General features: G+C 34.3%; 1 protein-coding gene across 1 annotated transcript; it reads right to left on the reverse strand.

Annotated features, from left to right (window-relative positions):
• Positions 1 to 5195: 5195 nt before the first annotated feature.
• LOC120334169 (uncharacterized) lies at positions 5196 to 10438 on the reverse strand. Its single transcript, XM_039401621.2, has 8 exons — positions 9386 to 10438; positions 9140 to 9266; positions 8859 to 9007; positions 8569 to 8710; positions 8125 to 8411; positions 7804 to 7955; positions 7421 to 7526; positions 5196 to 7259 (listed from the first exon to the last, which is right to left on the reverse strand). The coding sequence occupies exons 1-8, from the start codon at positions 9543 to 9545 to the stop codon at positions 6544 to 6546; spliced, it is 1839 nt and encodes a 612-aa protein (XP_039257555.2). The 5' UTR covers positions 9546 to 10438; the 3' UTR covers positions 5196 to 6543.
• Between the last annotated feature and the right edge of the window lie 4308 nt (positions 10439 to 14746).

Here is a 14746-nt window from a genome sequence, read left to right on the forward strand (position 1 = left end):
GTGCCGGCCAAAAATTGAAATGGGTGAAACATAAAATATTACCTTATATTTGCGCAACGAAATGCAGTGCTGGGCACCCATTATGCGTGATGAATGGCATACATTAAATATCTCACATAAGAACATGTACATGCCAAATCATGTAAAAACACAATTAACTCTAGTGAGAATTTTGCTGTTTCGTTTTCAATATAAGATTTCAAACGAGGCCTCAAAGAAGTTTCTGCAACACGTGGCTCTGCAGCGGCGTGTAGTTGATTTCTTTGCTCCGTTTTAATTAAAGCTAGAGATGAAAATGTTTTTTCGCATAACGCATAAGTAACTGGTTGAAACTACGGACAACAGTTTGATTGCTCTATTACTTAGCGATGGGTATTCGCAATGTGTATATATGCTCATTGGTATTCGTTATCAAGAGATATCCAAAATTGTGACAGTGATTCTTTTTTAAATCTGGACTATAAAGTATAATCCCAATTTTAATCAAGCTTTTTCTTTTTCATCGGGTTTATAATATTAATCACTCTGTAGTTGACCGACGCCTCAAACGAAATGATTTTAAATTACAATGACAAAGTCGTCGGTAACTTGGCACCAGGCCCAATCCTACTGTGTCTGCTCAAAATACTGGAAAAGATCTCAGCGGTCCATGCTTTTTTGCGCGTCTCGTGACCACCTGTAGGGTCGCAACAAAGCGATTGGGACGGCATAAAAACAACGAAATTTCTTGCGGACAGGCAAAAAAGCTTCGCGGACCGGCGGTTGGGAACCACTGCTCTTGTCTAGATGTATGCGCACCAAGATGTCGCACAACCTTAATTATAACCGGTACACACATACTATGTTCAGGTTGTGCGCCATCTTGGTGCGCATACTTCAAGAGGTCCCAAAAATGTTATCATATCTTAAGGAAAGCATTTTTTATAAGTAATAATTCATTTTGACTGTTGTAAGATGGCATTCTGAATAAATTATTATCGTGATCAGAATGGATCCGATAATACAGAGTGTAGTAAAGAAAATATGCATTTATTATAACAGTTCTCAGTCCTTAACCCTAAAAAATAGATTCTGGTCGATCTCCTGAATCAGTGTCTATATTTCATCTATTCGCCAAGTAGTTATGGCTTCAATTCATTTGTTGTAACAAATTGTTTACTGCGTACCTCGGTCATGGTGCTTGAATTCATTTGTTTATAAATTATAACTGAGGTTTGTCATTTGTATTTTGAACCCGATAAACAAGCTTCTGTGCATGCAATTTGGTTCCACAACATACAAACTCAGTGGAGTTGGCAAACTGACAAAATATATATTAGTTTGGGAGTTCTTATGACCTTACTTACCTCCGTCGTATCACCGTATCAAAACAAAAAATATTAATTTAAATTTATATGAATAGAGCAAAACTACCGCTATAATTAAGTAAGTATATTTGTGAGCTTTCGTTAGATCATGGTCTAACTTCTTCAAACAATACAAGATTTACCTTAATGACAGCAATAATGGTTATATCTTACCGTACTTACTATTTCGTTGAAAGAGATCATGTTATTTTTACTTATCACTTTAATACTACTCGTTCAAGCATCCTTGTGGTGAGCACTACTCACGGATCCGAAGTAGAAAGTAAACAAGGAGAAAGGACCTGCAGGGTCATACACAATATCCAAGTTCCCCTAGTATTGACATATAATTAAGTACTTGATCAAGTTTGAGTCGCCTATAAATTATCCTGTTTCCCCATATTTGATCAACAATAATGAAAGTTGTGAGAGCAATCCATCAATATAATAATCTATACTTTGTTCATCGCTGACAAGCAGTTCCTCCCACGACACGAACTTTTTTTAAATTGTTTGTTTATTTCAACAGCTGGTTTAACTATTGAGTTGCCAATCGAGTTCTCCATTCATATTTCAAGGCCATTGATTCACTATTGATATCCGCTCTTATTTTCAAGAAACAATACGTGTCAATCACGGTCTTGCTAACTATGCTTTCATGTTTCTATGCGGGGTTTCCGAATACACTTTTATTATCATGAACATGTTAAATAGGAATAACATATTCTTACCACGGAATAGCAAGTATATCTTTAATCCTAGCTTAGATCGTATCGTAGTATGTATATATAGAGCAGTGCTCTTCAACCGGGTATACGGTACATTGTTACATCGGCTGCCATGAACTTCGTTTGATTTACGTTGAACATTATTCCGGTTGACGCTAAGGCAGGCAGTCAATTTATAACTTGCGGACACTAGCCTATTAGATTGCATGATGATATTGCAGTACAATATGTGATTAAAATTTAATGTTTATTTAAGCTTTAAATAAACATTGGTATTTGTAAGGTATACAAAGTTCTTGAAAAATTGTAAAAGGTATACCACAGTAAAAAAGGTTGAAGAACACTGATATAGAGTATAATTTCTACAAACAAAACATGATAAAACCAAACATCTTGAGAATTTTTTACTCAATAGACCAGTGGTCGGCAACCTTTTTTAAGTGACGGACCGGTAAAGCTTGACGAAAATGACGAAGTGATGCTATTTAATGCGAGATCTGTATTTATTGGCTGGCCATTAACTGTTCCAATATTGAAGATATGGTCGACATAGACACATGTAACGTGTTTCATACAGCCTACTTCGATATTTCGTTTTTGTAGTTATCAATATTGAAAACCAGGCCTCACAATAATAAGATGTTGGGATAGGTAACAATGCATGTAAACCTTCTAGCTGTTTCTAGTCTGGGTATTGATTGGTGTTTGATTGAACATTTGATTTTATTATTGTTTGTTTTGCCATAACTTTTTTTTTACCCGATGTGTTAACTTTATGATTATCCTGATTCCTGAAGTATAGAACTAGCACTGACTGTCATGACCAGTTAGCTATGAGCAAGTAGTGGAGTAGTCACTAGTCACGTTCCTAGCGAAAATCATTTTGTTCGAGAGATCTTATTCCGACTGATGTGAGACTTTCTTATACAGGCGTTGAGGAAACAATTGACCCAGCGTCAATGTGACATAATGACATGGGAATTGGTTGTGAAGTCAGACATGCTGCTGAAATGCGTCGTGTTTGTTTGGTTTGGTGCTTTTTTTAGTCGAGGAGTATGTGGTTAGATTGTAGAGGTTTCATTAGGACCTTGTACGTTTCTGTGTCACCTCTCTGCGGACCGGCAGTAACCTTTCCACGGACCGGCGATGGGCCGCGGCCCGGTGGTTGCCGACCACTGATCTAGAGCACCCATTTTTGTCATGTTTTTTTTTTATCTGATATTGATCGGCTGGAGTAATATGCACAAAAATTACCTACTTAATTCATGATTTTTGTAATATGACGCAGAAACGTAATTTGGCTTTGGATCATTACCATTCCGGATATACTTGGTTGGCAAGATGACAAAACATAACCTAGTTTGTTGTTTTTTGGAGAGTTACTTCGAACGTATCAAATCAATAAAAATGTCACTTTTAATTCATATCAAAAGGAAAGCTACTGCTACAACTAGGTATGAGATCAAGCTTGTAAAGGCTATAAATCATCCTATTGTTCATAACTTAATCAAAACTTACCAAAGTTATTTGAGAAACTTCTGTTAACAATCCATCAATATAATTTAGTTTGCGTTATTAACTGACAAGAAGTGTAATGAACTTACGCTTCAAAATTATCCAGTTGCCAATCAAGTTTTCTATTGTTTCATTATGAAAGGCAAATAATCTAGTTACTTATCGATTTTAATCGGTAAGTATGTAGATAGGTATTTGTCTGTTTATCTGTTAGATGCACGCGATATCTCACGAAAGTGATTGGATCTGATGCAGATTGTGCATGTGCATTCATCATATCTCGTACCTGTAGCCTATTGATTTTGGGCGAATTATGGAAATAATTAGCGAGTTATTTATTAATCAGTGATGGGACACAAGGTGTCACTATGGAGTAAGAGCGCTGTTTTGGGGATCCCCTAACTATCGATCGATAAGTCTTCGGTCTTTGACCGATATTCTCGTGATTACTCGTTGTTTATCGATACGCATTCATTATATTTATGAAACAATAAATGTCAATCATGAACTCTCTAATTTTGCTTCCATGTTCACGAGCGTAGTTTCTGATAAAGGCGAAGGACGTTGCTCTCCGCATACTTACTTTTTACTATCCCTAGACAAAGAATACGAAATTGATAGATGGCAGTGTTAAGGATGAAGTAAATTGTGCATTTTGAATGCTAGAAAATCGACCCGTGAAAAATAATCTTTTTGCAATTTGTATAGGACAAGTTCGGATATTAATAAAAGGAACTTGATTAGTCTATCCTGATTTATAAGAAAAATCACATAGCCAGGATGTCTCGTCGACTTCCGGTTTTGACATACGTTGAGGAATACGTTTGCGGTTTGTTTTATTGACTATATAGCTTATATGGTTAGCATTCATGCTATTAAGAGCAATGTCACAAACCATATCGCGGGTTTGTAAAACCTAGTTTGGGCTATCGTTAATAGATACATGTTCTCGCAATGGATTACCCTTAAAATTCCTCTAACAATGTTAAATGGGTCAACAATCCTTTGGTATTTGGTAAGTCCCATGACGCACTACAGCGGGGGCGTTTCTTGGGAAAGTGTGAAATTCGTGTATTTCCTGAATTTTACACGATCTATTTATTTAAGACCCAGCTCATGTTCGCGTTCTTTGAACTCGAGGCGAAATAAATATACACGAGAATAAAACAGGATTGTCAGTAACGTTTTCAAAAATAAGCGATTCGGGTCGACGAATTCGAGTTTTCAGAAAAATAAATAAACTTAATGGAATTACATCTACATTTCATGGTATTTGCTTTGAAGCGCCCGCAACAGTACACGTGCATATAGGATAAAATAAATCTAGAGTAGGAAGAAACTGCATTCTTCCATTCCGAAATACGGCTCAATCAGTCAGGGTGATTAGTGTATGTGGAATCCGAGTGTATTAAATGTAAAAAGATTATTATAATATTTGAGCGTTATAGTTAATAAGCTAAGTCCCCGACGATGTATATCATTCATCCATATAAAACAACATTAGCGATTCGGCAAGAACCTTTGTCACCACGATGGGTAAATTTGGTATATGCACTGAAATATCAAAGTTTTTAAATATTTAGGTAAAATAAACAAAACAAAATGGTTTTCACGCACAAAAATGTTGATAAAAAAACGGTACAAATACCATAGAAATTGACTAGAAACAAAATGTCTGAATCTTGAGGTCAACAAACAATATTTTCGGTATACGATTAGGGAAACCTCAAACAATAATGTCATAGTAAAATCATTATCAATCAATCATTACACAAATGTATTAGATGACGGGTAGCTGTGTATAACACCAACATGAGAGTAACTGTTTCTGCCTTCTTGAGCGGGTGATGCACTGGCGATGTACTGTAATAAAAGTACTGTCTGAATAAAATTCTGAGAAAAGTCCACTGGAACGGGAAATAGAAAAATTACCGGACACTTTCATTGAAGTGTGTATAAACGAAAAATGATACACCTGTACAAGTTACTACATTTACTCAGCTTTTATCAGAGCAAAATGATGATAGTATATCATGTCTCATAAATTTACAGATAATCTATCTATGCAATTTTAAATACAGAACCAATGGAAGCAATTAAAAAGTATGATTGATTGATGTCACGTTAAAAAAGACTATTACATAGAATAATTTTGTTACGTCTTGACAAAATAATTTGCATAATATATTCGAGGAATTTTGCTGGTTAAAATATACGAAACTCAAAAAGCAGATTTAAATAATAAATTTAAATTAGAAGACTGATATTTTTAAATTTCGCACTTCATGTCATTGTCACATTAGGAGTATCATTCCAAACACTACTGTCGCACCCCAAAACAATCAAACTTACTAAGTTATAAGCAGTTTATAAACGTGTCAGGAATAATAAAATCAACAGAAATGGAGAAAGAGTACGATATTGACGCGTTTCCGTGATTTTGAGCGGTGATTCAAAAACAACCGATGCGTTGCTTGTACGTGCACAAATCAATGCAGTCTTTCTGTTTGTTACTCACTGTAGTTTTTCACCAATTCAGTCAGTATACGCGTGTTTGCATTTCGATATGCGTCTACATTTTACAGATTATAAGAAAGTGGTAGACCAGTATAATCGAATGCCTTCCTCACCTATTGAGGTTTGAATATAAAGTTATCACCGCTAGATTTGTAATGAAACATATTTTCTCTGTCCAGTGAAATCAAATAACCACCGTCTAAATTATTGTATCAAACTTTCAAAATATATTTTTTTACTCCCTAAGCTCGGAATGACGTTCCTTCATATGGCTTCATTTCTTTGCTCATATAACCATCGTCAATGAGGTGTATCTCATGATCTTGTTGATCATACATTTCATTTTCTAAATCTTCGGATTCAAACCCAGTATCAACTGCTCGTGACGTTTTCACGTATTGCACAATGTCGTTTTCGCTCGAACATTTTCTTTTAAATCAAATATTATTACTTTTCTCTGATCCACAATCAGTGTCGGTGCTGGAAGTGGAACTTCGGCGTGGCAAACTGGAAGTTTTAATATTTTCAACATTAAAGTCATCAGTTATTGATCGTATTTGAATCTCTGTCTCGGGTCTATTCGTCGAAATTCCGTTTTGAAATTCTTTTTTTGTAGTGTACTGTTCTTCGCAATCTGTCAGAATTGGAAAAGCTTCTTTGTCTTTCGCGAACTTATTTTTGTCCGGTGCCGGTATGATTTGAAAACCTTTGTCATGCACACTTAAGTTCTCATCATTGGAAAAAGTACTTGCCAGGTTCATATTCACCTCTAGTTTGTGTTGAGGTTCTTTTGATAATATTTGGTCAAATTTATTATCGAATCCTGAATCATATTGGTCATTAAAATTACCAATATTTGAAGAGGATATAGTTTCACCTTCGTCAACCAGAGAGGATGTATTTTTAAATGAATTAATAGTCATATAATTTCCAGTTTCATGATTTAATGCAATTGTGCTCTCATTCGACTGATCAAATGATGTATTATGTATTTGATTCGAAAAAGAATAGACTCCATTTTGTAAATCTGTTGGCGAGATGTAATCCAGGTCGTTGCCAAATCCAGAGTCAACTTCATTGCGAATATCACTGACAGGGCGCGCAGTTTTTGCTTCTGTGCTGGTAATTTTGCAGATTTCTTCGTGTTGGTGATCTAAAAAGTAGTAAAACGTTTAAAACCAAAGAATAAGCTAATGAAAATTGTCACAATTCGAGCTGAAATATAGCTAAGGTACTCATAAATTTTATAGTTCAGGAAATATGTATGAATTTCATTTAAAAAATCTAGGAATCATCTAATATTTGAAAGCTTACATGCGAAACAAATTTGGTCAGCTTGCTCTCCTCCACTCCGGTTACGTATAATTCTATTTTCTGGCAAGAAACTCTGCTCTTCTTCAATTTTGAACAGCTGTTTTTCCTAAAAATATATATAAAAATGGCGCTACAATATTGTCATAAATGCATTTAAACTTCGCAGACGAAAATCAGTGATTTTTAAAAAGTTTCGCATAATGGAAGCAAATTGAATATATCTGCGAGGCTGATGGGTCACATGGGGATCAGCGTTAAGAACATGGCCGTATGCTGTTCAATCACAATACTGTTTTTACTTTGGCTTATTACTCTTAAAATACTATACTGTAGTGATTAAGAGGAGTTTATTTTTAAATAAATCTAGACACGAATGTACTCACGGATATTTCTCGTTGAGTTGCCTTGTAGGAAGGAAAGCATTTCTGTATTTTTGTTTTATATAACCAGAAGAAAATGATGATAAATATGAGAAGGGCAACGGCGACAACAACCCCTATAACAATAATTAGTCTGGTTGTTGATGTTTCGTCATCTAAATAAAATATTGTATCACTTAGTGAAAAGATTCGAAATATCATCCACTTCGATGAAAATTATAAACACTTGTAAGATTGTCCGAACGAGTGTTTTTCAATCATTAGTTTTGGACGTTTGTTTATATAAACAACATAATACAATCCGCAGAAAAAAGCAATATATACCAGATATCGCCGTGAGTAGTTTGCAAGTTGAAGTAGGATTCCACACACCAGACACCTTTGAGAACCAACACAAAGCATTTCCTTTCTTAGTAGTTTTGTTATGCAGCAAAGATTCGATATCAGAAACTTTTCCATTTATTGTACAATTGATTGAATTATTTTCCCATTCAACTTCTTCAGTCGTTTCAATCAACGTGAAATTTTTAATGCCAGTTACAAACTCATTGTCTTCATAGTGTCGACCATACGCAAGATAAGATTTCGCAGCTTCAAAAAAGCAGTAACGTCTGAAGAGTGATAACATCATTCAAATTATCGTACAAATAATACGATTGTTGGGCTAATGGCGTGGTTTAATGTTGTTGTGTAACAATGAGATTTATTGAATCTAACTAACTATTTTCTATCAAATAAATATGCTCCATCAGGGTGGTTTGCACTTACTGTACTTTGCGGCGTTGGTACTTGTCCGTGCTGGCATCCTCATGTTTTTTCAGGAAAAATATTTCCCCACTTACTTCGTAAAGACAGTCTACCTTCACCACATCGTCACACCACTTAGGCGGTGTTGTTTCGGTTTCGTATTCTGTGAATAAAACTAGATATGAATAAAAAAAAATGCACAGTTTTACAATATATATTTTTTTATCAAATTTTATGTTACGCGCGACCGTTACCTTTTAGAATTAAAATCGCGTTTGTTCAGCAATTTGTGATAAAAATCTTTACATTACCGTGTATTCCGTAGTAACAATACTTGTCTTTAGGTAGTGGCATAATGAGCATGAACATTTCGTCTCCGGCTTTAGGTCGCAAAGTGCAAAATTCGCTCCATTTTACTCCACAACAATCGCGAATTATTGTCCAATTTTTTTCTCCAATTCTAATTAAAAATTGTTAAAGTTATTGTTAAGGGAAGATATTCCACAGAATTGTATACAAAAACAAATCTTATTACATATTCGACCATTACTCAGATGTAAATACTACATGTAGAATACAAACATGAACTTACGATACGATGGTAAATGTTGGGTTCTTGGCGTACAATGCAGGCATTGTCGTGTTTACCCAGAATTGCACATCTTGTCTTGGTTTGTAGAGTTGTTTGTACGATATGCCCTTACATCCTGCCAACCAACCTGAATAAATGAATTAAAATCATAATTATTCGGAAAAATGCAATATTAATGTTTTGTTATTGAAATGCATCAAATTAATCGTAGTTTCTAACGCTGATGAAAGAAAACGCCATACCCACCTCCATAGTACTTTTCAATTTCACAATCTATTAGGTCCACATCGCACATATTTCCTTTGTATTGACATTCGGGTTCATTTTGTGATCTACTGGAAGATGAATCACGAAACACTAAACACCAAATAACAATTATCAAACTAAAGCTAACAGGCGGTTTCATTATATTCGCTTTCTTCTCAGAACTAATTTAGCAATATGATACTCTCCGTTAAATATTCTGCACAAAATATTGTGAACATGTTTAATAAAGTATATTCATATGTACAGAGTAAAGATATAAATTGAACAAAATACAGATTCTAAAAGTCCATTGATCTAGATAGAGTGAAATACAGTAGGCGAACATTTCTACAAACTTGGAATCTTCTACCTTTGGGGGAAAATTGGCTTGGGCTCAATGCTGAAGTATGCATTTCGGGCCATTTATGGATTAAATCACGTTGTAAATAATGTATAGTAATATTGTATAGCCGAAGATGAGTTAATTCATTTTTCGCAAGATTGAACATATTTGGCTTGAACTAGCTTCCAGGTTTTGTGTCAAAGATCTTCGAATGCGATGCGAAAATTATTTTCTCAATATGTTGAGGTTATAATCTAAAGAAAACTATGTCAATATCGAATCTCGTAGACATCTTTCAGTTGATAATCGCTTGTCTTAAATTTTTAAGTAGTTCTAACCAAGTATTCATACATAGAGCCATAGGAGATATACTGTTTATAATATACCACACACAACAATCATTTTGACTATATACCTTTATTTGCTGCTAGTTTACACCCTAGGGACAGTCGTGAGAATTATTAATATCTCTACGCGTCACTTTCTAATGCTTTCTATGGGTTCCATTACATTTAAACCCACGTACATTTGAACCCATGACAATTGCACCTGTATGCTATTGCACCTATGGAATTTTTTTTGTTTTTCGGATAGTTGAACTCATACTAACCCTAACCCATGGGTTTTAGCACCCGCCTATAGATTGAACCCGTGGATATACACATGGGTTCAAATGTACGGTCACCCTTTCTATGATATCTATAAGACATACTCAACAAACTTTCGAAACAAAAACCTAGTATTCTTGATGAATCATTTTTCTTATAAATACCAACTTTTCTTTACTATAATAATCGATATTATACTTAATTATTGTAAATCCATTTCATTTAGAAACAAGCTATATATCGATATATCTGTCCCGTTGCAAGAACGTAACACGCTTGCAAATGGGGCATTCTGGAATTATGCGTCCAAATAAAACGGTTACAAATCCCGAGCCAAATTGTTGTTCGTAATGTATTTTTAAAATCTTACTACTCTGACTCGATTTGATGACTCGTTTGCCAGTAAATGTGCAAGTTCTGATATTTATTTTTTGAATAAATGCATCGAAAATCTTTACGGTTTATCAGCTACGACACTCGTTTACGTTCGTTCGTCATGGTCGCACATAGAACACTTTTAAGGCAACCAATCCATACTGGACTAATTAAAACATGTTGGTAAATATCTGCATTTGTTTATCTAATTCTGTTGAAAGGCCGAAGCAACGTTGACAAATCACAAAAACTATTGAGAAACGATAAACTTGGAACGATTCGAAGTCCTGCACATTTCCTCGTATGAGCAACTCGACGCGACAACCCCGGCTCAGACGCCCTCAACGCACTGCTGGAACTCGACAAAAATCCTGTCTCTGTAGAGATCAGCTGTAAGCGTATGATGATATCTCGCGTGTTTACTGAACTTACCCTGATACGGTTGTATCGACTGGAATGTATAACCATGATCAGATGTTCTTTTGCGCTATTTCCACCTTAGCAAGAGTGCCGAGATTTAATTTAGAACGGGAGAAATGATCATGGGATATACTTCCTGGAACAAAGATATTTTCTGCTATTTTCAATAGTTATTTTTCAATAAATTGATTTTGAAATTTTTTGAATACTTTTTCAAACAAATCATTTAATTAGGATATTGATAACAGGGATAATTTAACCACATTTTTAATATCATTCAGTAAAAAATTTAAACGTGTGTTTAACATGGTGAAATGTTTTATAGTGTAAATATCTTGAACAATCATTTCCTACGAATTCTGGTAGAAATATAATTATATAAAACACCAAAACGCATTTTTACACAAACGTATAAAAAATATGTATGGTTATTTATTTTTGGAATTTATGATTTGGAAATAGCACCGTTTTAATCCTAATAAAATGCTATTTTATTACAATAAATACCTTTCATACCCTGAGGTATTGCTCACTTTCGACAGTTGCCAACAGGGGATAAAACCACACACTGCGGGCTAATATACCCGCTTATCAGTCACGTGAGTCTATGCTTCAGTGATGTTTGCACGTGGATTGGCTGGACGGATGAGCGTGATCGATTGGTATGATGTTGTGATTCGATCAAAAGGTTAATCCAGGGAGATAATTGTATCTGCGTCATGCTAGCACCAATCAACTGTTTTTTAACTGAAGAGGAAATTTCGCCATGAATCAGTTTGTTTTGGAATTTGCTTTGAATTTGTGTCGGTATATCTAAATTCTCGGAAATTCGACCACATTGACTCATATATTTAAATAATAAATGGTACATTAAATTTCAAACCTTGTAGCTAAAGGTTGTTCACACTGCATCTACATCATAATAAGGAAATTAGTATTTCAAGCAAAATAGAGAAAGGCGCGGTATTTGATCTGCAGTAATAATAGCATTCATAACCGCATTCATATGAAAAATTCGGAATTTGATAGATTCTCAGAATCAAAAGGTTTTTAATTCTTATAGACAGGATGCCTTTTATTAAAGGCATTTTACATCACCTCATTGGCAGGGCTCTTTGGACCTTCAGTTCCACAACATACGACATAGTTAGGTAAATAATTCACAATATCTTCTCACATTTTAACATAATAATATAAAATTTGTGTTAATGCAGTGAAATCTTCACTTTTGTTTAAAGCTATGTAAATGTCAATAGCGTTTCATTAAGCATGTCTGACTGATTCTGATTGACCACAAATTCAATTTTATATTTAAATTTTCCGCTCGTATCAGCACACACAAAAAAGAAAAACGGATTTGTGCTAATTCAATTTCACGATTCCCCTGTGGTAAGATGTCACACAATAAGTATGTTTTATGCAAGAACGAGCTTGACCGATAAATATGAAATGATATATATTTGTCGCGATAGTCTCTGTTAAATAGGGGATTGGTACGTGAAAGTTTAGCATGGCGCTTTATTGCTAGCTATCGCAATGTGCATTACCATATTTTTGTAACAAAGCTTCTTAAATTTCGATGTTCGTTATATGGGAGAATTGTACGAGCCAACCACAGGTTTTTAAACACAATGGCAATTTACATAATCACAGAATTGGTGATATTTGAATTCGTATCGTATACTGACGCCATAACACCCACTATTAGAAAATACATTTTACCTAAAAATCAGGATAAAAATTTGATTTTTATGATTTAATTCAATATTATTATCCTAAAAGCAGAGAAAGAGTGTCACATTTTCTCTACATCTTGCAACACTTTCACTGCGATTAACTTCTATCATAGCAATTTATTTATCCATAATAGGAATGAATCATATATACAGTCTTTTGCAACCCGTAATAATTTTGTTGTTTTCACCCTAGGGTTTTTCGAAATATATTGATTTCTTTAAACATAGTGAGTTTTAATACTTTTTCTACTAATAGCTCTCAAATTAATAAAAGCATAATACCCTGTTGTTATGTAACATTATTAGCCGAAAGCCGAATCTATCCATAACCATATGTGCCGTCATAAATCAGAATTGCATATTCTATAGTCGTATGTAATCTGGGATAAAACAACAATTAAAAAAATGATTTAAACATTTTCGAAAACACGTTGTATAAACACAATCAAAAGCCAGTAGTTTTTTATTTAAACTTATTTTGAAACAGAATCAGTCGGTGCTTTTCGATGTAACTTGAAAATTGGAACAATTGGTATGAATAAAAACTGTGCGTTGCAAGTGACAGTAAAATGATTGCTCTGTGAGATGGAGATGGAAATGAACGACGTGCACCAAATTAAGAAAGACAACAACTAACATTTCTATTCTTCTATACCCAGATGCTAATCTAAAATGAAAACTTTTGTTTTGATGATCTGTAATCTCAAATACCCTTTTAAGTTTTCCGTTGACACTCTTTCGAGAATCAGCCATCAAATGGTGTCGTTAAAGTTTCATATCAATTTCCCTCAGTAACAAATCAGTTTGTTCGCGTATATTCATAGGCACGTGACACTTTCTATATGTTAACTATTTAATGACAAAAAGACGTTGATCACATTCACAACCATTACCCAAATTCCATTCGACAGTACCACTCATTTGATAAAAAAAATATTATAATAATTATTATTATCTTTCTTATAATGTATTATTTCAAATATTTATACAACGTAAAAAATTAACTGTGCCGGCGTTCCCGTGAAATGCTCGAATCGCAATTATAGGTGAGATTCCTGCACTAATCGCTCAAGTATATTAGATAATAACTAAAATATTGAAACATATTAAGTGGCTCAAATGAAAGATAAGACGTCATGATACCAGAAATCTTGACATCATAATACCCGTTTCTAGTATCGAGGGGGTGTGGCTTAATAATGCCGCTCCCCACTCAGGTATGTTAGTCACAGTTAGTGATCACAACTTTCGTGGTAGCTCTCTTATTGCTTCAAATATGGTAGATTTCAAGTTCGATTTATTTCACGAGCAAAACCAAAAAATGAGTTGTGAAATAATTATTTTTGGTGTTTCTAGTACTTTGGTTTTCCGAATACCCACTTAGTGTTGATCTAATGGATATATTATTTATAATCTAAACGAGTTTAATGTACTCAGAAAGGAAACGTCAATTCAATTTTACATCAATGTGCTTTTAACGAATTCCCAAATTGTGAATTCGGATTCCTAATTTGCACTAATTAAAGAAGAATCTTGTTTCACCATCGGTCTGGTGTTTTTGTGCCAAAAAAACGTCACAGCTATACTCATTTAGAGATCCCGCATATAAACAAGTAACCATCTTTGACGTCACATTTGAAATGTAATCGAAGATAATTTAGTTAAGCCACATAAAACAACTGTCACGAACTGGTCATCAATGCGCTTGTAGATTTGTTCCTAATATGTGCATATGACCTTGTATATATATATATATATATTTAAGTAAGTCAAGTAAGATTTTCATGACGTTGATTGGGAAATTTAATTGCATGTATCAGAGAAAATTGTACAGTATGCATTAAATTCAAATTAGCATCTTAAGGCTGATTTTGTTAAA

This window comes from Styela clava, chromosome 15 (genome assembly GCF_964204865.1).
Source record: "Styela clava chromosome 15, kaStyClav1.hap1.2, whole genome shotgun sequence".
NCBI lineage: Eukaryota > Metazoa > Chordata > Ascidiacea > Stolidobranchia > Styelidae > Styela > Styela clava.

Bases quoted from the DNA above. Each gene is read 5' to 3' on its own strand.
- LOC120334169 (XM_039401621.2), bottom strand. From the start codon at position 9,545: ATGAAACCGCCTGTTAGCTTTAGTTTGATAATTGTTATTTGGTGTTTA. The intron at 7,956-8,124 runs GTATATATTGCT...TATTTTATTTAG, and splicing joins ACTACTCACGGCGATATCTG to ATGACGAAACATCAACAACC. The intron at 7,527-7,803 runs GTGAGTACATTC...ATATATTTTTAG, and splicing joins CAACTCAACGAGAAATATCC to GAAAAACAGCTGTTCAAAAT.